The sequence below is a fragment of the Xiphophorus maculatus genome, chromosome 24, assembly GCF_002775205.1.
Source record: "Xiphophorus maculatus strain JP 163 A chromosome 24, X_maculatus-5.0-male, whole genome shotgun sequence".
Taxonomy (NCBI): domain Eukaryota; kingdom Metazoa; phylum Chordata; class Actinopteri; order Cyprinodontiformes; family Poeciliidae; genus Xiphophorus; species Xiphophorus maculatus.
The window spans coordinates 9,601,828-9,629,479 of record NC_036466.1 but is presented as its reverse complement, the minus strand read 5'-3'; the positions used below and the strand labels follow the sequence as shown (position 1 = coordinate 9,629,479).

The 27,652-nt window shown below is 38.5% G+C and overlaps 1 protein-coding gene across 2 annotated transcripts in view; it reads left to right on the top strand.

Moving 5' to 3' along the window:
- Positions 1-27,652, top strand: part of zranb3 (zinc finger RANBP2-type containing 3) — a 96,388-nt gene that overhangs the window by 17,592 nt on the left and 51,144 nt on the right. For both annotated transcript variants that reach the window (XM_005810203.2, XM_023329221.1), the window contains exons 5-13: positions 1,771-2,002; positions 5,582-5,667; positions 8,320-8,491; positions 11,779-11,913; positions 16,396-16,515; positions 20,178-20,297; positions 20,541-20,720; positions 20,894-21,067; positions 22,883-23,285. In XM_005810203.2, the coding sequence (XP_005810260.1) occupies positions 1,771-2,002; positions 5,582-5,667; positions 8,320-8,491; positions 11,779-11,913; positions 16,396-16,515; positions 20,178-20,297; positions 20,541-20,720; positions 20,894-21,067; positions 22,883-23,285 (1,622 nt within the window). The remainder of the gene's footprint in view (positions 1-1,770; positions 2,003-5,581; positions 5,668-8,319; positions 8,492-11,778; positions 11,914-16,395; positions 16,516-20,177; positions 20,298-20,540; positions 20,721-20,893; positions 21,068-22,882; positions 23,286-27,652) is intronic.

The window sequence follows — 27,652 nt, the reverse complement described above, 5'->3', positions numbered from 1 at the left end:
AGATGTAATAAAGATAAAAAAAAAAATAACGCAAATGTTTTTGGGAAACCGAGGCGGTGTGATGGACAGCGGAGGTGGGGCCGATAAATTAATCTCGGAGTGTCCCTCTATGTCAGGAGCCAGCAGGGGCCAATGCTTGACAGCGCTGACAGACAAATCATGTCAAGGCGACGCCTGCAATATTGAACAAGAGCTGAAAGTTTTCCTGGAGGAGGGAAAAAATGCTGTCCTTGTGAAACGGCCCTCATTTCCATGACTGTTTATTCAGGTTTGCATTGTGGACTTATGGTTGTTTTTTTTTTTGCATGGAAACATGTCTCTCTTATCATCTCAACCTTTCTATTCTTCTTCCTGCTTTTTGAAGTTTTTGAATGATACAAAGTTTCTATATTTGTCACTTGGAGGGGTGGAGGTGGGGGAGCCAGTGGGGGGGGACTCCCCACCTCACATCACAGATGAGGTGCAAAGAGGTTGTGAACGCCTTCTGGGGAAAATGTGTCCTTGAACTGGATGTGTTAATGACTGAACATGGAGGCAAGAAGAAGAAAAAAAATTATGCAGCTTCTCCTAACGTGGTGCTTTGACTGACTTGGGCTTTTGTAGAACATCAGTGGCGTCTTATTCCGGCGTTTCGGCTCAGAAACATGCGGCGAAGTGAAAGAATTAAAGCCTTCTAGATGCATGGAGCCTTCATGATTTGTTTCAGATCATCGCTGATTTTCATGCTGCTGAAAGTCACCTGTGTGTTTGTTTGTTTACCTGGGACTGTGCCTCTGTGTTTACGTTGCATAGCATATGAGTTTGGATGAAGAAAAAAACAGAAATTGTAATACATCATGTTTGAAGAGCTAAAGAAGGGATGTACGAAAAGTTTGCCTGAAGAAGTCGGTGGCTAAACACCTCATTGTTAAATAATTTGAGTTGGAGGCTCAGTTGCCGAAATAATAAATCCATAAGCATGAGAAGAAATATTCAAAATCTATTTGATTGTAGCTGGATTAAAAGTTGCAGCCATTTTCTTAAATAGAAACATTTCAATGAAACATAAATGCTCAATATCATTAATGTCAAAAGCAATATTCTTTCTTGTAAAGTGCAAATTACCTTGAGTTAAACGCCGTTTTGTAGTTAAATGCTGAGGTTAAATTTGAAAACCTTCAACATTTAAGAAATTTTACCATTTTTTCTAGTCTTCTCCATTACCTTTTTTTTGTAAATTAAGATTAGAACAACTAGAGATTAATTTTGAGTGAAATGCATTTTATGAAATGCAATTGACTCTAAATCTACTTTTAGCCCTCATAGTAGGGTAAGACAAGTTCATGGCCGCTGTTTTACATTAAGCTAGCTAACATTAAGATTTATTATTATCCCAGTGTTTCTTCCATTTTTCCTCTAATTATACAAGGGAATTACTGTAGAATATTTTGTAAAGAATCACATTTTTATCATTCAAAACAGTTTATATTCCAAAAATAAGCATCTAGCTAGCTTAGTTAAGTTAGCTAGATGCTAGCTTAACTAAGCTAATTTTAGTTTAATGCTTTGCTTTCTATTTTTAATTTTAAAAAATTGTTTGACAACCTAATGAATCAAATCTAATACATACAAGAACGAAATACCATATTTCAATAAATTTTTATGCATTACCTAACAATAATCTTTATTTTTGTATTGATCAGGCTTTCGGTGTCGCTAACTGTTTATGAACTATCTGTGTGTGTCTGTGTGTGTGTGTGTGTGTGTGTGTGTGTTTTTGTACTTCCACAGGGATATCAGCAGCAGTAAAGTGACAGTGTTGGGTTACGGCCTGCTCACCACAGACGCACGCCCCCTAGTGGAGGCTCTTAGCAGGCAGCGGTTCGGCGTAGTCGTGGTGGACGAGTCTCATTACCTCAAATCGAGGAACGCAGCGAGGACCAAGATCCTCGTCCCTCTCATTCAGAGTGCAAAGCGGGCCATCCTGCTCACCGGTACCCCCGCTCTGGGTCGACCCGAAGAGGTAATCAGAGTGGATGGAGTAAAATTTTAATGATGCCTCTTGAGGGAAGACTACAGATTTAAATGGAGCATGCTTTTTTTAACCCGAAAGATGAAACAGACCCTGCAGATTGCAGACTCCTTGAAACACGTCTATATTTTTTGATGGATAAAAAAAACAGCGTGGACAGATACAGGAAATTCTCATGCTCAGGATGGGTCTCAGCATTAGGTCAGCTCAAATTTATCTTCGCGTAAAGGTAGATCGCCATGGTAACTTGCTCTGATCTAATGTTTGAAAAGCCAATTAACTCTCTCGGGCGTCACTCATCCTTCTGGATCCTGTGGTCTTATTTCAATAACCTTTGTTGCAAAAACTTCATTTACAAAGCCCGATATGAACAGACACGGCGCTGCAATAAATGAGACAAGTAATAAAAGAAGCACGATGGGGAGAGGAGGGGTGGAACTATTGAATTTAGAAACAATAAGAAGGGGCTATTCACAGGACCACTGTGTTTGGAGAGAGGCTGAGCCAAGCCGTTCCACTTTCCATAATGATTTATTATGCCATTGTTATATATGTTATGTTGCAGGTGTATCGTAGATTGCAGCCATATTCCATCATCGCTGGTTTGGAAATTAAAGAAGACTTTGGGAATTGAACATCTTTCCCATATCCAGCGTGAAGACAGTAGAGTAGCAAAACATTCACTAATTATGGGATGTTTTTGTTTGTGGAATGTGTTTGGAATTAATTATTTTGAATTAAATATTTCTTTTTAGGTTTTTGCAATAAGTGAAAAAAGGACAAAACAATTATCTCATTCTTTTAGTTAGCCTTTAAAACCTTTTCCAGTTTTCAGGGTGGAACTGCATCCAAAGAGGATTTAAATTCTCATCCAGCTGCTTGTTTTATTCACTATGATTATGATTATCACTGTCTTTTTATTAGGTTAGTGTATATTATAAATTTACTGTGTAATTTTGTCTCTAGATCAGCTCTTTTTTTGTTTTACCCTAAATAACTAGGCAGATCAATCAAAACCAATAAACCTCTTATCTAAAAACCCACCAGTTTAGGATTGTATTTGAAACGTAATCAATTCCAAATTTATTGATTGAAATGGACTTAATGTCGTATTTTGATTGTTGATTCTATATTGCATTGTGTTTCTGTGTTTGATATGATGTCAAGCACTTTGAAATGCCTTGCTGCAGAAATATGCTATACAAATAAAATTTGATTGATTGCTTGATCTATATAAGATACATAAATAAGATGAACTCGAAGGGCGGCCAATATACAAATAATGACAAATATTTGAACATTTTCATATTTACATTTCTTCTAACTTTAGCCAGCTGCTGCTTCAATCATGTTAAAAACAAAAAGCAGGCTGCTATCAAACATTTATTCAAAAATATGGCAAATTTTAGTCATTATATAAGAAAAAATTGTGTTTATTTGTGAGAGTGAGGAAATAAACGTTATCCTGAGAAAGTTTTTAGTTATATTAAGTTTTATATGTCATTATAATGAGATTATGATTTCTTGAAAAAAGCGTAACGCGGCTTCCTCTGACTCTGTTTTCTCTAGACGACAATCAAACATCCATTTGTGTTGTTTTATTGTTTTTTTGTCTTTCTTGTTTAAACAGGAACATATTTTGGTTTTAATGAGATATAAATTATGTTGTAGCGACTCTCTATAGCATTATAACGACATGATACTGCCACCACCACCTGAGTAATGTACTTTAATATCTTTGTTTCCTCAGTGGAATAGTATTGGTAACGCTAACAAAGAGTGAATCTTTGACTGTTAAGAAAAAGATTAAAAGGAGTTAATAATCAGCTGTTCAATTAAATATTTAGCGCTGATTTTGGCGACTATTTTTCATGTGAAACAGGAATATTATTATTTCACTCTCTTTAGGAAAAACTTTACAATAATTAACCGATGAATTCAAGCGTCTAATTTATTGCAAAGTGAAGTAACTTCTTGTTAGACATCTGCAGTCGGGGTATTATTGGCTGCATGTGACGAACGCCAACCTGTCTCTGCCGCCACGCGCCTGCAGTGGTGCGGTTAGTTTTTAGATATCATCTCTCCCTGTGCCACTAGAGCCCAATATAACATTTTATCATCCGCAGCATAAACCCGATAAGCCCTCTCCCTGCCTGGGTGCCAGTCTCCTCGCTGCCATCATTACTCACCGTGGGCCTGACATGGCGCTCGCACAACGCTCAGGGCATGTTGCACCGTTCGTGATGTGCCCTCATTCCTCCCACCCCATTAAATCAACTTTTGTGAGGGGGAGAAAAATGCAAAACTGCTGTTGAACAAGTGCTGAATTTAGAACAGCCGCTCGGCGCTGCGGCTGCTTATTCAGCTCACCTTGCTGAAGATTACCCGTCATTATTTCAGAAACGCTGGAAATTGGCGAGATGTAGGAGCGCTTGCTCTGACTCTAACTCTTTCTGGGGACTCTGGTGCCAGCTGGGATGTAGATGCTCCGTCTACCGCTTAAGATTTGCTGAAGAATCACAGAATATTTTTCTGCTACAGCATTAATTGACTAAATTCAACATCTAGTTTGGCCTGCCTGGTTGATTTTAAAGTGATTAACTGATTGAAACCACTAATAAATGCAGTAATTTAACTGAAAAGTCTCATTAATTTTATAAATTCCTTCCACACATGATATATTTTAGTTTTTTAATTCTGTTAATTTACATCATTAGGGCTCATTTATATTGTCGCATAGGGCATAAATGTTTTATAATGCTCTACAAAGTCATAGGGAAGATTTTTACTGAAATCTGGCTTTTCAGAGTGCTGTAATGGAAAGTTAGGTGGAAGGAAAACTGTACACAACTAACAGGGTAGTAAGGGATATAAATAACATTATATTGAAGGTTATAATTTTACTGAATGAAAGATTATTCACTAATTATTAACATTTAAGACTGATAGCAAGTTAGCAGGGTAAAACAAAATGGCTGTTGCCCTTAAAATCCGGCAGTTCAACTTATTTTTGCAAATCTATATTTGTCACACGAACCGATGTGAGAAAGTTTTGCCATTACGGATGGTGACATGTTTAGCTAATCATAATTTAGTCTCAAAATAAGTTAGTTGATGCTCATGCGCCAACCTTTTTCAACCCACCCTGTGCAACTGCCAATGAGTGCAAATAAAGAAACAAACATATAACTAAAACAATATTATTAAAAAAGTGAGCCAAACTTTCTTCACTGAGTTATAAAGACATTAAATGACATTTTTTATGCGTTTGAGGCTATTCACTTTTGTAAATAAAATGTTTTAAAAAGCTAAATAAGTGAAAATTTTAAATATGTATTCTCTTAAATCTCAGTATTAAACAATATTATTGAATAAAGCATGTTTCCCTCTTATCATTCAGCCCTGCAATCGTGTCACAAGGACCCTAATTCATTATTAAGCCCATCTTTTCCACATGAGACAAAGCTCTGTTTCCCTCTCTCTCACACCTGTGAACTTATTCACATTAACTTTTGGTTTGGCGTGAAGTTATATTGAAAATTTATCACCTCCTGTGTTTTTTTTCCACAGCTTTTTATGCAGATTGATGCCCTCTATCCCAAGAGGTTTGGAACGTGGACAGACTACACCAAGAAATACTGCAACGCCCATTACAGGTGACATTTTCCAAATGTCTTCATATTCTTTAATTGTGCCAGGTATGATATGTGTGGTTTCCTGAAAGCCTGCAGCCATTTGTAAATCACTAGAAACTCATTTCTGTGCTTTAAGCTAACACATTTAGCAGCGCTCTTTTAAAATGAAAGTCCGTGCCTTGATTATGTTTTCGACTTCTTCTAGTAAATTCATTTCAATCTATTACTTTCTTATAAGAACTTTCACAGTTCTTCAAAGTAAAGTTGTATTTTAACCTTAAATATCTAAACTGTGTCATTATTAGTTCATTGTTTGCCTGTTTGTGTCACTGTTTCATTTTCAAGTTCTGATCTGGAAAAAATTAACTGAAATTTCCTGAAGTCGGGGAAATTTGGAGATTCGTTGTCTCAAATCCAACATGGCTGCCATTCTTATAAAAAAAATTGTGAAAGTTTTTGTTTTATAATTTTTATTTCATTAACTCATTGGGGCACTTTGTTTTTGTGAACATCTTCATCTCATGTTTAGTTTAAACGGATGAAACAAAGTGACAATTGCAGTTATTAGCTTGTATTGCTAATAGCAGTTAGCATCCTCCAGCTAGCATACAAATGGGGGGTCCATTATGGACTTTTCTCAGGCTGAGTTGGTATTAATTGGTCCTGGACTCTAAAAGGATTTTATTTTGGATCCAATTTGTTTAGCAGACATAAGAACCATATGGGCTAAGCTAGCTGGATGAGTTTTTCACTGTAAAAAACTCATCAAGAATCGCTATGGGTGCCACTTTTTACCCAGAATTGTCCTACATAAAATTTGTATTCTTTGTCAGTATGGGACCATTGTGTCACCTGCCGACTGCCCCATTTTCCATCTATAATCTTGGCCTGTTAACACTGTAATTATGTGACTTAGTTAGGACAATAGTTAGCAAATCCTGCTAGCTTCAACTTCAGACAATGTCCAGATATGCTTTTGTTATGAACTCCTAAAAACGAAAGTGTAATTATTGTTTTCTTTTACCTGTTTTAGTGAAGGATTTTTTCATTCAGTCTTTATTTCTGGTTTAGAAAACATTTTAGCAAAGTTTTAGTAGATCCTCACCTTCCTCTAGCTGTGTTTTGGAGGTAAGGTGGGCTGTGTCTCAGAGTGGAGTGGATTTGCTGCTCATTTAAGGGATTGTTGTAGGAACCAGGCCACCAGTGAAGCCAGGCGTCCGATGCCAGCTGGTGCCGAGTCCTCATAGCCGGTGACGATCAGTTACATGTGTGAACAAACGCATCGCTTTGGACGTCCATCAAAGTTATCGACTCGGTCAGGGACGGAACGGAGGGCCATCAGTGGTAACACTTTGTATATGACGGCTGGGGAATGCCGTTCTGAGACAGACACAGAGGAGGACACCGAGCGGTACCACTCATGAAAGCGAAGTCGGAGTGAGAAACTAGAGCAATCTTTGGGGCGGAGAAGCGGCGTCACTTCATGAACTTGCCGGCTTTAAACAACACATTTTAGAAGGAGTAGTTTTGCACCTTTCAACAACAAAAACTTTAATCACTGAAGTGTGAACCAAGTACTTTTGGCAGCTCCATGTGAGGCTCGTCCACTCTTTCAGCCAGCATGGCAAATAACCAGCCTTTTGTGTGGACAGCCAGTGCTAACAATTCAAATTCTAACAAATCATTTGGCTGATAAATTGTTAAAATGTGATGGTGAGTTCTGTGACGAACCCCTCGGCTTAGGAATCAAACAAAATAGTTTTTAGTTTTTGGCTTTGCGGAGTATCCTTAGGTGAAAACTGGGAGGCTTCAGCAGAGCAGCTCAGCAGTTAATCAGTGTGCTGGTCAGCTCTCGAGAGGGAACATTTAAAAGTGTCCACAGGCTTTGCAGAAGTATTTAACCACAAACTTCAGCATATTTAAGGATCTACTGAGATAGACCAACACAAAGCAGTTCCTTATTGTGAATTAAAACATTTTTTTCAAACATAAAAACTAAGGTTATATGAGATCTGCGTGCAAAGATGTTGCAAAACGCACAGTTGGAATGTATATGTGGATACCATGCAGACCAGAGATGCAGGATGTGGACTATAACGCAGGGCATTCTGGGTAAATACAACCAAAACAAATGTGAGAGTCTAGCTTTAGCGTGAAAAATGTCTTGTAGTTTTTTATCAAAGACAAATCCTACAAACGCTAAAATCTCCATTTTTGTTTACATTTTATGAATTAGAAAATGTCTTCTTTAGAGGTTTTTGTGTCGTTTCCTTCATTAGTTCTTGTTGCAGCGCCCCCACAGGTGAGGGGGGGAACAGGTTTTTGAAATGTTTTGGATCGTTTGACACAGTACTGTGCGAAAGTGAACTATACCAAGTGAAAATGCAACAAATCTACCGGACTATGAGGTGTGAAAACCCTCTATAAAATGCAAGAATAGTCAAACTACAAAAAAAGTGTGACTTATAGTCCAGAAAATACGGTAAACCCAATCGAGAATCTTTGGGGAAAATTGCACTTCTAAATCCAGCTGTTTACTAATTGTATAATTTTCCTTGCACTTCCTTGTCATACTCTACTAAAGTTTGTGGATAAAAACTGACAAAATGTGCAACTAAAGTGATACAAGTACAAGGTTTAGAATATAAATACCCTTTCAATGTCTCTCTTTAGATATTTTGGGCCTCGCAGGCAGTGGGACTGTCGTGGCGCCTCCAACCTAGAGGAGCTGCACCAGCGGCTGAGCCAGATCATGATCCGTCGACTTAAAGCAGAAGTTCTGAGTCAGCTGCCTCCGAAAATCCGTCAACGGATCCCCTTTGACCTGCCCAAGGAGGCTGCCAAGGTGCTCGGTTTGACATAACTTTGATAGATCTACTGTTAGGTGCGGCATCTATCACACGAAATGAAATAAATTGTTCTCGCTTGTTCATACTTTAAAAAGTTTCTGCCTCCGTCTTAAGATTTATGACGTCTCTCTTTCAGCCTGAGCCTCCTTCTGCTCCTCCATCACAAAGAGGATATCAGAGTATTTGTAGAGTAAATGTCACTCCTCATGCGTGGGCGTTTGTATCTCTTTTAGCTTCCCCTAAAGTTGCGGCTGCTGGTTTCCCGCCTCCCACGCTGCGCCGCGTTTTGTCTGAATCCACGTTTGGATGCTAATGCAACCTCGACCTCCGGGCTCCGATGTTCTGTTGGTTCAGGCCCCCGTTGGGAAACAATAACAATGCCGACGTCCACCGGGCAGCTTTTGTTATATTTTATATCATATCAGCAGGTGAGGGGGAAACAGTGGAGGTGCTTTTTCAGCAGTAATTAACGTTCGGAGCCGGGAGTGACACCACAATGAGGAGGTTGCTCGGAAAAGTGATGATGCGGGGTTTTATCCCATTCTCCCTAAATGTTAAGGGACGCTTTAATTGGGAGCTAGAAGTGGTTTGTGTTGCTACATAGCAACAACAATTAGAGCAGGGAAAGTTCATGTTGCGCCTTGTTGTTGGTGCTTGAATTTCTCCACTGGCTTTTTCTTTTTTGCTTTTATATCTATTTGATGGATCATATTTGTTCATTTAGGATAAAAGAATGCATCCTAAAGCGGCTAAGTGGAGCGGTTTCAGGAGATAGGAAATGAAAGCGTGAAGAGGCCAAATCCAGCACTATTGTGCTTCCAGAGAGCAGCGAAATCTGCACAATATATGAAACATAAAACACAGGGAGGACATTATTTTCATCCAAACAAGCTATCCTTTGAAGCATAGTTTAGCTAACTGACAATATATACCGAATGCCAGGGCCACTCACCGCCTGTTTATTCCTCCTGTCTCATTTTACTCCCTAATGATGGCTTTTATCTTCCACCGCCAGACACTTTTTATGCCCCTGCTGCCCTTTACGTTTTCAGCTCTGGCCTTTAGTCAGCGTTAGCCTGGTGAATATCATCGCGGGTGGAGTGCTTTCCCACTATGGTGGCTTTTTTTTGTGTTTATTTTTTCAAACAGGCAAATTATATAGAATGTGTGAATGCTTGAATGTAGTTTTAATAGGAAATAAACACAGAGAAGAGGCTGTGCGCGCACAGACAAACATCAAGGATGCTATTTAACATTCATCCTTGACATACCAATTCAGTAAACACAAATATGCCTCTGCTATATATATATATATATATATATATATGTGTGTGTGTCCTGTTGTTATTAAGCTTTACTACTTTTCTCATTTTCTTTTGCTTCACCTTTGACCTCCTTTTATGTGTTCCTAATCAGGCAAGGTTCACCTCTGGCTTCCAAATGCTTCACAGCGTTGCGTCATTTGATATGCAGCGCTCTGAGAAAGCTTCTTCTTCCTGTTGCATTATATTAATCATCAAGCTGTGGGATTTTGTAACTTTCAAAGAGAAAATTGAGGGAAAAAATTACTTTACTAATGCAAATTACAGTAAATTAATGCACGGTTGCATAATTGATGCATGTTAGATCTAATACGTCTCCTGCTTAATAACTCAATCTTGTTTCTAAAAAAAAATCTTAATTTTCTAATACTTGAATGTAGTTCATATTCATAAAAATCTCATTTGAGTTTTATATAAAGAACATAACAAAGAAAAAGAAAATAAATTTTTACTGTTTAGTAAAAAAAAATGAATGAAACACAGTTTGTGTAAAGTTTTTTATAAATCATTGTTGATCTGAAATATAAAAAGGTCTCACTTGTTTTGCTTTATTAATCCCTCTAGTCCGAATGTATCGGTCATGTTCCATACAAATTTGCAGTACCATAACTCCGCGACACTTTGCGCCATCTGAAAAATTCCAGCGGTTTCTGAAAGGAATATCGGGTTATTACGGTAATTTCACTTCCACCATAGCAGGAAGTGAAATTAATCCGAGGGGCACTCTTTTAATAGACGGTAAATTACAGAAATAACTTGCCAGAAAGTTCCAGTTGTTATGGATAAATGGGCAAATATATTTACTCACAAGACATTTTAAGAACTTCATACAAGCAAAAATATCCAGGCGGAGATTTAAAACTCAAAGGGTTAAAAGAAATTCATTCTGTTAATAAGTTTTTGATTGAGTTCATTGTTTTAAATTTTAGTCTAGAAAGAAAGTTTTTCCTTTGTTCATCAACAAAACTAAAATATGATTGTTTAGTTTAAAGAATTTCTATGCTTAAGTCTGAGTTTTGAGGAAATGTTGCTGATGTTTGTGGGCTTATTTACTATGAAATTAAAATAAAAGCAAAAAGTGTATGTAATAAAATACCGTTACTTTTTGACAGGCACTGAACTTGGCACAAATTTGTTGTAGACCAGTTGTGAGACGTCAGGAAAAAGATAAATAAATTTAAATCTGAAAAGTGTGGCACATTTTTATGCCTACCCCTTTCACTCTGATACCTTTGAAACAAAATCTAGTGCAATAAATTAAATTCAAATTCAAACATACTTTATTGATCCCAAAGGGAAATTAAATGTTGTAACTCATATTAATTCAGATTCAGGTGGACTCCCATCCATTTTTTATCTAAAAATAGGAAGATGTTGAAACAAATACACAGCATACTTGTACTATATCACTAACTTGTATTAAGCACATTGAAGTTTGAGGAAAAGGTTGGGAAAACCGCCGTCAAACAAGGTTTTCTACCAGTTCGAGCTACGACCCGGTAAAACAAACTCGGATTACCTCAGCGTGTTTTGTTTATGAACGGACGGAAACATATGCTGCTCTTCACAGGCAGCCTTCCCCACTGCGATCTTCGCTCCCGCCTTAAATACTCCTCGCCAATCACCTTGAGAGCGGGCGAGGCGGCTTTTGATTTATTGTAGCGGCTGGGCTGCTTCTCCATCTTCGACCCCGGCTTGTCACAAGGCGGCTATAATTGGGAGACGCTCATGACCCACCTAACACAGCAGCCCAGTCGGAGGGGGGAAGCATCCTTGGGAATTCTCCATCTCTCTCTCTATTTCTTTCTATCTCTTCCAGGAAAAAAGTAGGACACCCAGCAGCACCATTAATTGTTTTGCCCTTTATATCTCAATAACAGGCGAGAACAAGAGAGAAGAGGAGGGTGGATGAAGGATTAAAGGACACAGCCTCACCGTCTTTGTGCTCTCCTTGCATGCAGGAGGCCTCGGCCTGCTTCGCCGAGTGGGAGAGGCTGATGAAGGGACTGGGGTCGAGGGTCGCCGCTACGGAAAACCCCTTCACAGAGGTCATGAGTCTGGTTACACAGATGTACAAACAAACAGCTATTGCCAAGGTAATGGGAGACCAGCTGCTTCAAATGTCCCTATTCCTCCATTCCAGTAAATAGTTGATAAAGTTGGGTTTACTCTTTATTTGTCTGAAAGCTATCAAAAAGTCAGAGGAAACGCTGCACTGGTGGCGAAAACACTTTTAGCAGCTCTTTTATCATCTGGGTAGTAACATTCTTCACTGCAACTAAAACCTCTCATCATGAAATTCTGACTAATCCAGAAAAATCATCCTTAAATGTGACATTTTAATGCAAAGCAGTGATTTCTAATTAAAGATTATCTCTGCTAACTCAAAACAACATTGATGTCAAGCACAACTTCTGCTCTGGTCAGAGAATTACAATGGCGGAGTGAAATACACTGAAGTAAATTTAGCTAATTGTGTTGTCTGATGTGTAAAAATCTTGCTAAATTAAATTATAAAATATAGATTAGACATGTAAACATCTTTTCAGTGCATTAGTCTGTACCTGAGCACTGAATTATTACCACAGAACTGAAGCTAGAAGAAATGATGAAAAAAGAGATGTAATATAATGTTACTTATGAAATGTAAAACTCTGAAACACTGTTCATACAGTCCTGAAACTAGCTAGCTGTCCCTTTTAAGTGTTTTGTCTGAAAATAGTTTTTAATTCCTCAAAGTTTTATTTTGGTAAATTTTTTCACACTTGAACCACAAAGTTCTTTGTATATTTATGGTAAAATCACTAAACTTATAGTTGTGTACATGAAGAAAATGGTGGATTGTTTAAAACATTTGTTACAAGTAAAGTTACGTTTGTATTCACCCTCTTTTAATTTGTTACATCCAGTGGAATGTTTCCACTTCCTCTAATGTGCTAATTTTTGTTTAGCTAACTTTAAAAACATTTAGCGCTTTTAGTTTCCTCTACATTTCCAGATATCCCTGATTTACTGTTTTGTAAGTTTGACATTGATGTTAAAGTTTTGGTTATTGACGTAGTTAAAGTAGATAGAACTTGAGTTGAAGTTAGCTTGTTAGCATTTAGCTTCTGCTAAATACCTTGTTAGTGTTTTGTTTTAGCATTAGTAGAGCTAATATTTATAATTAATGCATTAGGGTCAATGTAACTAACTTTTTAGCTATCAGTAAACAAAATCCAGAGCAACAAACTAGCTTCAGAGCCGTTTTAATTAGTAAATAAAGTTCACCTGTTTATTAAAACCTCTGAGTTGTTTTTTAGAGAACATTAAAGAGGAAACAGAAAGTTAAAAATCCAAAACGTTACGACATCTTCAGGCGCTGTTTGACTTGACGCGGTGAACGGATGGCGCGGCATCATTCTCGGCACGCTCGGCTGTGTGCTCACGGGAGATCTCATGGGAAAGCATCGCCATGGTAACAGAGCCTAATGGTGACCAGCGAAAGCACTTAGACAAAGTAGGGGAGTTATAACCGCGGCATTATTTCGCCGCGTCCAGCCTGGCATGATTACACCTTATATCAAAGTTACACACCGCACTAAAATAGGATCGCTGTGATGCTGTTGCCATGGAAACCCGGTCGGCTCTCAGTTTAGCAGAGATGCCTTTTTTTTTCTTTTTTTGTTGTTTTTTAATGAGAGGGAGAATGAGCGCTGTGGGAAGGTGGCTGGACGCATCCTGCAGGAAGGATGCCGGGGTCAGAGCTGCTGGAATCCAACGTTCATTTACATTTAGAGGAAACATTTTTGCCGTAATAAAGCCTTCGCCGTCTGATCCACTCCCCCCCCTCCCTCGCTAATCACGGGAGCTCCGAGAACAGGCGTCTCCGCCGTCTCTTGTATTTGTAGGTGAATAAACCGCCATCTGCCCGTGTTCGAGGGCTGGCATTCCTCTCAATTAGCCAAAGTCCCTCAGCCACGAGGAGCGTTGCCCCGAGGTTAACAAAGACCGGAGATAACTACCAAATGCAATCATTGACACGCCGCTCGCTCCGCCTGCCTCCAAGCTTGGATCCTTCTTTTTTTTTTTTGTACTTGGTGTTGTTTACTGATTGGATTTCTGCTTAGTTTAGCCTAAGTCTGGACTTCCTTTCATTACATCCACCTCAAAGCCAATACTCCCAGACCAATCTCATTTCCTTTCAGAGTCCAACACACTTTTGGTACTTTAGAGGGGGAATAAAACAAACAAAAAAACACAATAGTGCTTCCTTTTTTTGGATCATTGGGAGGGTGGAGTGGTGTGATAAGTTCTAACATGTATGTCGCTCTGAGGAGCATCGCGGGCCCTGCCTGCCTCCCAGCACCGCCAGACGACAGAGCTGCCAAACGCCTTTGGGGTATTTTTGTTGCTTTACCCGCCAAGCATCTGCTCCCAATTACCCAGAGAGGACAGCTCTGAAGCTGGACTTTAAAGCGAAAGATAACGGGTCCGCTTCAGACAGCCGAGAAGTTTATGCACTAATTAAACTCGGCGGAAGGAAACGGGCGAAGCCAAGCCGTCAGTAATGAGGACCCCTCTGATCAGAACAGGGTTGGTGGGCCTGGCGGACAGATTCATTATCGGGCGCATCGGCTAATTATCAGCTGAGGTTCTCCCTCCAGAGCAGGTGTGACGGCTGCGGAGGTTGTCAGGTTTGTGGGGGGAGATTTTAGGAGCTGGATTCACACCACAGAGGCGAAAAGCGCCTCGTAAGGGCTCTGTTAGACTCAAGTCAAACCTCAATATTTCCTCACTAGTTGGTGCTATTCTCGGTCGCCCCGGTGAGCCCGGGGGCTCCTAAATGAGCCGAGTCCGGATGCTCCATGACGGCCACACACACACACGCCGACATTATAGATACGGATATCTGCAAGGCACAGTTAACTCCCTCGCTTTTTGGCTCCTTTTTTGAGTTAGGGGAGGTGATTGTTAGCTTCACACTGTCAATCAAGGTCAAGAACTTCAAAACAAGAAACCAGCAATAGGCTGTTAAATTTGGGCTCTGATCTTTTCTCATGCATTGTTGCTGCTTTGCTTCATAAATAAAACAAAAACCAACAGAGACAAAAAAAAGGGAAAGTGTTACATAAGGAAGAAAAGAGCCAATAAGTTAGGAGTGACGCATTCAAGACACTCGCCACATTAATTTTGCACTGCAGTTGACACTTTGACAGCTAACAGGACCCAACTTTTTATTATTTTTTTTATTCTAAAAAAAATAAAATCTGAAAATGTTCCAAATGCAGTCCCATTATTTCTGCTTAAATATAAGCCCAGTCAACTTGATTTTTCTGATATGTTCTCCACATTTACTGGCAGCCTGGTTAAAGATGAATAAAAACCTTAAAAATACTCTGAAAAATCCAGAACATTCCAACCATTAACTTGAGAACATCAGCGCTATAGTGATTGGAGTACATAATAGTTGATGCAAAATCAATTTAATTGCAATCCCTGGATCATGAATATGACGTGATGCCTCAAAATGAGCAAAATAAGAGAACATGCCATTCTAGAAAGAAGAAATAAGACAGTAAATTTCTTTGAGCGACTGCAGCACATTCCTTATTGCTGTTTGCAGCTACTTTTTTATTTTCAGACAGATGTTACGTTGTGTAACCTTGGCAACAAGGTCCCAAGAGTAGAGCACTATCATAATGGGTAAGATTAATATCTTAGTACATCTCAGCAACAAGGCAGTTCAAAGTCAATCGCATTGTAAATTAAAAGAAACTCAATAATTTTCATTTGCTTGAGTTGTTGTTTTTCTCTTTTCTCTCTCTTTCTACCAAAACTGATGTGGTCTCAACTATCCCTTTGTTTACAGAGACTTCATTATTCTTTTTATTTGTTGTTTTCTTAGTTTATTGTGGTTATTTCAAATGTCTTCCAGTTCCAGTGTTTAAATGTTCATTGGAATTTAAAATTTAGCTTTGAGAATGTCAGTATTGCTATTATATTACTTGGAAATGATCTGAAAACAATAATATTATCGTTTATTGCAATACATTGTGGGACAATTTATCGTCCAGCAAAATTTGTTATTGTCATAAAAGACACCACACAGTAAAACCAGTAAATATTGCATTTTGTCAAGTGTGAAACTGATTTATTTCAAGGATTTTTACGCATTTTTACCAGAAGTGTCAACAAATATGGCGCTGAAACTTCAGCTGAAATACAAAACCCTCAATTTAGTAATGAAACTTCTTGTTTCTCCAATCAATCACACGTCAATATGTGGATTTTTACGTACCTATCGTCGCCTTAATCAAGAAGAGCCCACACACACACCAATCATATTGCCAAGTTGCGAGCCATTGATTTGCTCTCGCTATCTGTGAGCTGACAAATGCGCCCAGGTCGCCGCGTTTGCTTGCTGCTTTTAAAGTCAGGATCCCCAGCATTCAATAGCGAATCGATCACACAGAAAGGATGCAGCGGTGATTAATTGACTTCTTTACTGATCTTGCCGCTGTGTGGTGGAGCGGCGGAGTGATGGATTCAGTGTCTCTCTTTCATCCGTGTCTATTTCTGTGTGCATGTGCGGTCAGGCGGGAGCTGTGAAGGACTACATTAAGATGGTGCTGGAGGCAGAGCAGCTGAAGTTCCTGGTGTTCGCCCACCACCTCACCATGCTGCAGGCCTGCACCGAAGCCGCCATTGAGGCCAAGGTAACCTCAGGCGGCGTGGCGGTATCTCAAACTTGAAACGGAAAACAGACATTTTGTTGCACACAAAATAGATCTGGATACAGAAACAGTCATACTGGAGATACTAGTATATGTTTTCAATTTAGTTGCAGAATACAATATTTCCTCTGTGATTTTGTGCCTGAAATTCTACTACTACATTCAAAATTGTTTGGGTTTATTTTGCGCTAAGATAAAGGTTGGATTTCAGTTTATATGTTAGTGCAAAATGCATTAAATCTGACTGCAGGATAATAGTTTTGATGGGTCCAGTGTAAGCATTGAGAGTGAAATTTACTGAATTTCCTCAAATTGAAATTCAGTAAATTTAGGTTTTTGAGAGAGAAATTTCCCCAGATTAAATGAATTTGCTACTTGAATTTAGCTCGTTTTATCTTGTTCCATTTTGAAATGATTTTTAACTTTTAATCTTAAAGGGCCAATCAAGTAATTCAACGCCTTGAAATTGGGTCTCTGTCTGTTTAAGAACTCCTGCTCTTTCTAAAACTCCGCCTTCATGAAGTCATCCCAACATGGCTCCTCTGTCAACTCTTTAGCGACGTTTATACCAGCTTTTCACTGAGAAGTAGCTCTTATAACGAGCTCTGTGGTTCCTCCAGGTGTTTGCTAAGTCCTGCTGGCTAGTCTGAAGGAGCTGTGTGAGGGAGTCGTAGGAGAAGGGAAGCTGGGAAGCTTTTAAACTCCAGTTCTGAGGAGGAGCTTGGTCCTTGGAGGCGGAGCTAGGTCCAACCACAGCTGAATGGTTGCCATGGAGATTAAAAGATTTCTCAAACATCTTTGTTTTTGATGATGGAATAACATTATAACAAGATAGAAAACTCAAAGTTGATTTTCCATAATACTGCCCCTTTAGTGATCTTTTCTCTTCTGTTATTTGTTACTTGTAGTTACTTTGGTTAAAAGGATCAAAATGGTAATGAATGAGTATAAAACAAATCGGTGTCTGGGCTTTTTCTGGCTTATAATTCTTGTCTCCTACCGAGTTTTTTTCATGACATTAAGTCAAATCAGAAAATCTGACCTCACACTATGAGGCAGCCAGATCCGCCACACTATTTGCTTAAGCTTCTGAGAGGAAACAAAGCATTTAGAAACAAATAAAGCACCGCTGATGTGCATAAACTCCCTACGTTCCTCAGAACATGAAAGCACCTCCCACCACCAGTATTTTAAATTTTTCATTTATTTTTGTGCTTTTTTTTTGTCCTGCTGCACAATACCCGACTGATTACAGAGATAGGGAGTCTCATCGTAATTATCAAGGTTTCTTTCTGCGGTGGTGATCTGCTTTACCAGCCTGGTAGGTCTGATATCTCTTTTATGGTATCAAGCAAATCATTTAGATGTTCACCTAATTTTTGTAATTATGTTTTTGCTAAATCTCACTTTGCAAATCTTGACAAATTTGAATATTGGTTGCAGCTGCTTTCAGGAATCTGTACGGCTTCAAGACTTTACTAATTTATGACTTACATATAACATATTGTGGTTAAAAATATTAGTTTCTCCAAAAGGAGTGCAGTTGATGGTATAGAAAAGAGTTTTAGATTTACACAAGTTGACTATGGTGGCCATTTTTGGATATAAGTAAAAATAATTTGTAGATGTGTCTCAACAAATAAAGTCAGCTGACAAAGTCAACGTTTATCTAATTTATTTAATTCGTTCACTATGATATTTGACAAAGAAAGGTTCCTGAAGCGGCCTGCACAGAGTTTGTCAAATGACTCAGAGTTTATATTTTTACACCAGCAGCACAGATCACTTTGCAACAAAAGCACAGGCTGTTTTCTCTGTCTTTAGTTTCATATTTTCATTTAACGTTCCAACTCCAGAGACTTTCATTGCCTGTTATATGCAACCTGGAGATATTAATCGTGCAGAGTACATCTACGTTTCACACTTCCTTTCTGGCTTATCAGACATAATTGGCCCCATGTTTTAGTTTTATTCTTTCATCCATAGTCCCGCTGGGTTTATAAAGCAAAACTCTGTCATAGTTGCGATTTACTTTGACAGAGTAATGATGTCTGTGCTCACAAGTAGAGCTTGTACTGACAGCAGATGTTAGCCGTCATGAATTATTAAAATCTCGGGCTTTTAAGCTGGTTTCAGGTGTATAGTTAAATGCGGGCACAATATTTAAATAATTAACAAATTACTCCTGTCGCCTGATAAGAATCTCCAAATTCTTCAAGTAAACTGCATCCTAATTTACTTTTTTCTCTGGAAGTAAACTTTTCTTCATAAGTTTTTTTTCTTCATCCACTCATTACAAGGAAATGTATTCTCCTAGGTTTGCGTCAGCAACTTGTGAAGCAGTTCAAGTGTGCATTTGTGTGCATAGCAGAGGTCGAGAAGTTGTCATTCGAATGTAATGTGATGGCACGAGGTGTGATAGCACATTCCTCCTTGAGACGCTCACTCCGCGGTGTGTTCGCACTCACCAATTAACAGCGATGAGCTAAAAAAAGGAACGTCAAGCAACGCCAGGAGATGTGAAGCCTGGCAGAGACGGCAATAACGTCACTGTTTTCGTGCTCCGTGTGTCTCACCTGTTGGTGAACTGATGATAAGGTTGTTGAGCACTGATTAAATCAAACAAGAAATATCCCTGTTCAATTATCAGATTCACTTGTGTTGTTGTTTTTTTTTCAGTTGAAGGTGCTAATTTCCACAGAAATGAGTGGATATGTTTGTTTGACATTTCATTGTTCCAGGAATCTTTCATATTCATGCCGTCACAGTTGCATTAACATCTGGGAGCAGCGCAGTGGGAACTTTACGTCCCACTGTTGGCCACTGTGTTGCTCCACAGGACTGATGGACCCAAATCAAAAGAGTGCAGTCACCATAGTGCAGTAGTAGCCAGCTGAATGTCAAATTCATGTTTTAATTAAACAAAACCCTTGATTTCAGTTGTGTTTCTCTTATGTTTACCTACTTTATGAAAGGTTTTTATGATCAGGGCTGCATCATGTGCTCATTTTAAAATTTCTAGTAAAGCTGGATAGAGTACAGCGTAATAAAATAACTTGGAAGAAATGAAAACTCAGCCTTTTCATAGTATGAACCATAATTATATTCAGTGAAGAGTGCAGATAATCCTACTTCCCTCATCATCTCTAGTTATTTGTGTAATCTTTTATACTATATTCATCAAGGAGTTCTGGATAATAAGGCTCAACCTACTACACCTGGAAGCCTTCAATCATACTTTATTCATTAGCCTTCAAGAGAGATATCTGGCAAAAACAGCTGAAAATAGATTATGTTAGCAATAACTCTAGATTTGCTGCTTAATTTAGCGACTCCTTTTTTGTTATTTTTTTCATAATGTCGCTGTGAAAGTGTGACTTAGTATCTAAAAAAGACTCTTTAATATAATTAGCACTATTTCTCAGCAACCAAAAACTGGCTAACGTTCCAGCAAGCTAACATCCAAAGAGGGATGCAGGGTAAGAGTATTTATTTATAATTAACTATAACTATAATTATAGTACCTAGAATTTGTTCTATGTTTGATTTTAAAAAACAGTAGAGTGTTATGGCTTTTCCATAGCACAAGTGGCACTTTTTAAACATTAATTAATCAGTAAAACATGTCTCTTCTGGTCTACCAGGCTGGGTACATCCGAATCGACGGCAGCGTGCCTTCATCGGAGCGAATCAAGTTAGTCCACAAATTCCAGAGCGATCCAGAAACCCGAGTCGCCATCCTCAGTATCCAAGCCGCCGGTCAGGTACTATGAGGAAAACTTACTGCTGAACTATGAATCTCCGTATTGTTTTTCCTGTTTTAGCTGAAAAGTAAATAAAAACATAAAGTGGCAAATAGTAAATAAGGTATACCACATGGTGACAAATTAAAGGCATTCCATTCAGAGGAAGTAGCTTCTATCTTGAGAGTTTAAGTGTGCTTGAATTGTGCATTTTTGCTCAAATTATGCTGCTTTTCTGTGTGTGTATGTGTGTGTTGTGTCTAGGGTTTGACCTTCACCGCTGCCAGCCATGTTGTGTTTGCCGAGCTCTACTGGAACCCCGGACACATGAAGCAGGCGGAAGACCGTGCTCACCGCATCGGACAGACGTCCTCTGTCAACGTGCACTACCTCATCGCCAAGGGCACCTTTGACACAGTCATGTGGTCTATGCTCAACAGGAAGGTAGCGCTGACGACATTATGCAAGCATGCTGGGATTAATTCATGCAAAGCTGCTAAAACTTTCAGTCGTGACAGTCATGTTTACTTCATATGACGCGTGACTAATAAAAATATTTTAGGGCTAAATATAAAAAACAAATGACAGGGTAAAGCTGAATGTTGCGTGACTTCCAGGAAACTGTTACTGGTAGCACATTGAACGGCAGGAAGGAATACCTGAAGGCTGATGAAGGTGACAAGGACAAGTGGGAGTTCCTCAGCCTTGCCAACTCTTGGACGCCGAGTGAGATGGTGCTACCGCTGGAGGGAAACACAGGAAATGTGAACGATGACATTTTCTTCTCCTATGTGAGTTTCTCAGAATCTCTGACTGTAAAGACAAGTAATTTTACATTTACCACATTCCCTGTTGGTATCTTTTCTTGCAAAAACATTCTTACCCATTCATAATTTCTACACTTTGTTTAATAAGAATTGTAAATTTCAATGTTTAGCTGAAGCAAAATCAAATCAAAAATCTAATAAAATTTTATTTGTATAGCACCTTTCAGAGACAAGACATTTCAAGGTGCTTTACATCATAAAAACACAAAAAACAGAGTCATAAAACAGTCAACAATTGAAACATTGCATTTTGTCGACATTACACATCAGATTGTTAATTAATGTTTCATAAGCTGTTGGGTTTTTATCTGGAAGTTTGTTCCAGATTTGTGCTGCATAGCAATGTAAATGCGTTTTTCAAGACTTTTCACATATACTTAAAAAATGTTTTAATTTATACTCTACAGCAGTGGATAAAAAATTAATTAATACATTTTTTACTAGTTCAACAATAAACTAACCCTGCAGTATTCTGCTTAAATAAATAAAGACTTCAGATTCCCAAGTGGCCCCTGGGCCACACTTTGGACACTCTTATTTGGTTTGTTAACTGTAATATTCAGTGTTAGCTATTGTATTCCATTCATTTCATAATTATTCCCTGCTTTGTGTTGGGCTATCGCATAAAATCCATTAACATTTGTGGTTGGAAAATGACAAAAACTGAACAGGCGTTCAGTTTTGTTTTTTTTACCAACACTAATTATCCACATTCAGTCGGTTGAAACTGAGATACGGTTTCTTTGTGTGGTTTTCTTTTTTAATTCTGCGGTTTAATGGCTCCAGTTGATTGTATCAAAGCACTTAACTAATCAGCTGATCTTTGAGCAACTGCTGACATGACCCTTTTAGATTTTCTACCAAAGCCAAACACAAGCCTGCTGAGTTGAAGAGGGTGATTTTCAGATAAGCCACAGATCAGTGGTAGTCAAAGACTTAAATGAGCAGAAAAAAATATCTGCATGTTGAATTAATTTGACCAAAAAATTGGTGGGATATTTTCAAAAAGATTAAAGAACAGTAGAAGGTAATAAACCGGATTAATTAGGGTTATTTTGAATAATACAATACTTAAATGTCTTAAACTCAAATTTGTCTAGTTCCGGTTTATTTTTATTTAAGCAAGAAATGTATTTGATTTTCTGTTTAGAGTAATCAACTCATAATACAGGATGTCCATACACTGTTAAAAAGGCCCAATTTTAAAAAAAATAAGGCTTTGAAATTTCTTAAATTCATTGAAAAACAATAAGTTGGCCTTAAATACCTTAATCACAGTTCTTAAATCTGTTTTAATCTCATATATTCTATGTAGCTTTCTTTTATGCTGCGGGACTTTACTGTTATGCAAACCTTTGAGTCGTGCAGACATAGCATTATAGTCTGTGACTCAATGTGGCTGTTGGGTTGTTCATCTTAGCCGACGGCTTACTTCTGTTTCCAGTCCATACAATTTATTTATTTCTCATTTTCTGTCTTGATACTTGTCTTAAATTTAATTCATTATGGTTTTAAAAGTCTCAAGTATGAGTTGGTGCAACCTGCAGAATCCCAATAATACCAATTATTGTACCTGAGTAGGGAACTATAAAATTGGCTTGGAGACGCTTCTCTTGTCAGAAGGAATATTAATTAACCTTTTTGTCTATGTATTAAAAGGCCAAATATGGAAGAAAACTAACTCATTCCTTAAGAAATAAGAATTTTTTTGATAATTTATATTCCAAACTCTTCTGGTTTGGAGACAAATCTAACATGAGCTTACATCGTTTTTCTTAGTTTGAGAAAGAAAAGCAGCACGATATTCGCTCGTTCTTCTCGCCAAGTGCCAGCAAGGAGAAGAGGAAGAAACCAGATGACGGGGAACCGTCTCCGTCTCCATCCTCGGAGCCGGTGGAAGAAGTTGACTCCGACCGCTCTCCCTCCTGTGTGAATCTCGACCAGGACTTTTCACCGCAGCTGAAGAGGCTTCGAACGCCCAAGTCCAGTTCGAGCCCCGGGTCTCGTTTTGCCGGGAAGCGGAGGTTGATGCCGGGATGGAACAGCCCAGGAAGTCCCGCCTCGATTGTCCACCGGAAGCCTCAGAAGACGTGGAGCTGCGGGGCGTGCACCTACTCCAACAGCGGCCTGCTGCCTTACTGCGAGATGTGCGAATTCCCGCGCTCATCTGGGCTCAAACCTGGTAAGACGGAGAAGCTAGTAAAACACTAATTATATCATCTAACCCTCCCAGATGTTTGTGTCTGTCTGTTGTGGACCTCTTCTTTTAATTCACAAATAATCCCATCGGATTCAATTTTTAAAAAAGGACAACACTGCCCCCGTCTCTTGCTTAAACCGAAGCACCTGAAGCAAAAAAAATCCATTCAGCTCTTTATTTTCCTCCCTGTCAATATCAATCCGAGCAGTCTGTTGACATAATACTTTCGAGCAGCATTACAGATTTCACCAGATGGAGACGCGATATAGCGAAAGATGGAGGCAGCCTTGCCAGCGTCTGAAATAGCTCCGCTCCGAGAGGATTGTCTGTCTCTCTCTCTTCCTGCAGATGACAAGGACACAGCATAATTCTCACCTGTCAAGCCAAGAGAGAGAGACAGAGAGAAGGCGGCTGCTACTGCTGCTAACGCTTCACATAAAGTTGGGGAAAAGTTGAGCTTGCTCTAGGTAATATCTCTGACAGCCTATGATTGTGTCTTGCAGAAGAGCAGGGGAGGGAAGTCGTTATGACCCGGCAGACTGCAGGTCTGCGCTCCTTAAATGTCTGAGGTGCATCACAGATCGGCTGGAAGAAAAAAATCGAAACTGGAATGAGGTTCAAATTAGTCAGGCAAAAAAAAAAAATCCAACTTTTAACTGAACTTAATGAATTATTAGACAGCAAATTATACTGAAAAATTCATCATGGTCACAACTGGTGTGATTTTAATAAATTTTTTTTATTGTAGAAGCAAGATGACTTATGAATACAAATTAAAATTTTATTTGTTAGACTTTTTAAATAAAATGTGCATCATTTGCATCCAAAATGCACTAAAGAAAATCTATGCACAATCTTAAAAAACTCTTAAAAATCTTGATATGTCCGGAATTTTCACCATAGACTTTAAATTACAATTCGCAAGTCTTAAATTGGTAAATACCTTCCTTAATTGCTTTTTTTTGTGGTAATAACAGTTTTAATTCTGAGAAATATGTTTGGCCATAATTACCACTGAAGGAAAACAGGAAGAGAAGTTTGTCAATTTGAAATGAAATGAAGAAACAGTAGTTTTGCTTTCTATGTAGTTAGAAAATGACTTAAGGATAACAAAATCAACAGATAAATAAATAAGAAATGTCTTTTTAGGCACTTTAAACTTCTGATTTCAACTGTAGCTGCAGAAATATGTAATATTATGAAGTTCTCTTAGACAATGATATTAATAGTTATATATGATGCTCAAGTTTTCCTGTCTTTTGACATTCATTAGTGACTTTTGAGTGTCTTAAATGCCATGACAGGATCTATATTAAGTTCACAGCAGATATTGAATGTGCTGAAGGTCTGTTTGCAGCTGACGCACGAGAAACGAGAGAACAAACAGGCACTACCTCCATTTTTTTTATTATTATTATTATTTCTAAGGCTCACACCCACACAAAAAACACACAAAACACCCTCCTTCCACCCCGCCCCGTTCCAAGCTCCGCTGCAGCAGATGCTTGATAACTATTCAGCATTCACACTCCTCTTTGTCACAAGCGCCACTCTGCATTCACAGCGGCGGGCTGTGTCAGCTTGCTAGACAGGAAATTTAACAACCTGCTAAATTTGTAAATGACAGACTGTGTGGAAAAATAACAACTGTATTTATGGAGATATCTCTCAGCTTGCCACTGAAATCCTCAGCACTCGAGGATGCAAGAAAATAATCAGGTGGAAGCCTGTGATGTGACATGAGAAATGTTATTCCTTCAAGAACAACATTTTTTTTTTTTGGTGTGACTACACAGGGAGCAGGGAGAGTGTGAATCACAGAATAGTGTCATATGATGTGAAGATATCGAGACGTTAAGTTTAAATTTAAGGAATCCTGGTTGCACATCAAGAACCCAAAACAACACTTTAAGCAATCCAGGACTCAATTTTCCTCAGTTAGAGTCAAAGTTCATGATTCAGCAAGGGAGAGAGAGCTAAGATGTTAAAAAATAACAAGGTAAAAGTGCAAAAATAGAAGAAATATATAATAGTTTTTCACATCACTGCAGCTAATAGTTTCCACATCTCCTACTTTACTTCACTCCTTTCCGAAAATGCATCATCCTTATGTTTTTTTTTACTAATTATTTTAGTTTAATTAATAACTTTAACTGTAAATGACCAGCTGCTCCTTTTTAAAATGTGCTCCATTGTTCCATTAAATACATACTATTCGTCAGAAATGCCAAGACTAAAACTTGTCTTGCTTCAGTGGCATATGCCGCATTTTCCAACTAAATCCCGCCGCTCTTATTTTAGGAACGGGATTACAAGGAAAATAGTTTGGAAGCGTAACATACATTACTTTGTTTGAACCCACTTCTAAGTCTTTACACGATGCTTCCAAGAAGCTAAACTTTCTCCTTTTCAGATCTGTTCTGTAGTTTATGTGTAAAACAATGAGGAAAAGTTTGAGTGAACAAAAAACTGACTGAAAACCAAATATTTGGTGCACAAGATTTCACCAAATGGAAATATGGGATAAGATTAACAAAAGTCATTCAGAAATTCTGGAGAAAAGCTTGCGTAGAGAGGTCAAGGTGACTTTTGGACCTAAGAATAACATTTCATCTACTGGTCCAGGATGTAATAATGAAGGAAAAAGCTTTTAAAGACCAAAGTAAATATTCAAAATACCTGAAAAAGTACTGATAATGGCTGATTTGAAAGCCTACAGGAACTTTTAGCTGCATTAAAGCAAAAATATAGAGAAATAAAGTATAATTCAAGACTTACTATATAACTCTGCCTGGATGTTTAATGACATTTAATAAAAAAAGACTTTTGAGCTAACTTATGGGCAAATGTCAAGTTGCCGTAGCTGCTAATATCACTTCATATTCTGTCTTTTTAAGACACTAAAATAAGTTTTTGCTTTTTTCCCTTAAATTAATTTTTGAATCTTGTACATCAATGTGTTCTGTGTGATTATTCTTTTTAAATTAGATGCACGAAATGCATACAACACATTATTTTATTTATTTAAAACGCCTTTTTTTCTATGTAATCTCATATTTTTCTCTAAAATTGATCTCCTGTGCTGCAGGAAAGAGGGACCTGCCTTATAACAGGTGTTGAACAATAATATTATAATAATCGTGTTCAGATTGAATCCCCTGTAGGGCTGCTTGGTCAGGAATCCTGTTTTTAATCAAACTGTCACAGATTGTTACTTCACCTCCTTCGTGTGACAGAGTCGGCTTGAACCATTTCCTGAACTTATTTCCAGGACCAGCTACTTTCTTTTTTTTTTTTGATGCTTTGAAGCACTTCCTGTTTGCGTCACATGTGGGTTGCTTTGATTTGGTTCGAGTGGAGTGGATTCGAGTCAATTCTGCAACCTTATCAGCCCACTCCGAGCGTGACGGGGGGTCCTACTGGGCGGGAAAACACAGGGGCCGGCCCCCGCTGGACTTCGACGCTAACGTCTTCCACGTCGGAGGGCAACTTAACACAAATTGAGCCGTCTCTCCGCGGCCTCTGTCGGCTTGTTAGTGGAGGGGGCCGGCGGCCCGGAGACTCGCGGTGACATTTTGAGGAAGCCGTCGAGAACTGGCCTTTTGAAGAAACAAGCCGCAGAGAGGCAAGATCACTAATTAGCCTTTCGTGTCCTCCAGTCTCACAACTTACTGTCTTGTTAGATTTCGCACCTCGAGTTTGACAAATATTGTGAAAGAATGTGATTTAAATATAACCAGGAGAGATGGGGAACAGAAATTGCGCAGCCTAGTTTTTCTTTTTTTTAAGACGTTCTGCTCAGACCGTGACATTTGCAGTTGGTCATAAATATTTGTGCTCTTTTCTTAAAGCAGCTGCTCAGTTTTTTTAAACTTTAGCATGAAGTGTGTTGAAGCATAATTTAAGTTAAATTGGTTTTAAATATCTCTATGTCTTAATTTGCCATCTAATTGCCATGTTATAAGACAAACAGGTCAATTGATTCCCAGTTATTTCAACTTTTTAATAGAATACAGAACTGGGTGTACTTTCTATGTGACAAAAACAAAGATAAACATGAAGTTAGTGGCAGCAGTAGGTCTTTTATTGACTGCTAAACACTGTAACTCCAAATCAGGAGTGCTTTTATTGGGGAGAAAGTGGAGACTACATCAATCAAATCAATCAAATTTTATTTGTATAGCACATTTCAGCCTCAAGGCATTTCAAAGTGCTTTACATCATAAAAACAAAAAGTCATAGAACATAGACTCAACAATCAAAACATTACATTAAGTCAAGTGCCATTGTTAAATTCTTCATTGAGTCTAGATTTAAAGGAACTCAGTGTTTCAGCTGTTTTGCAGTTT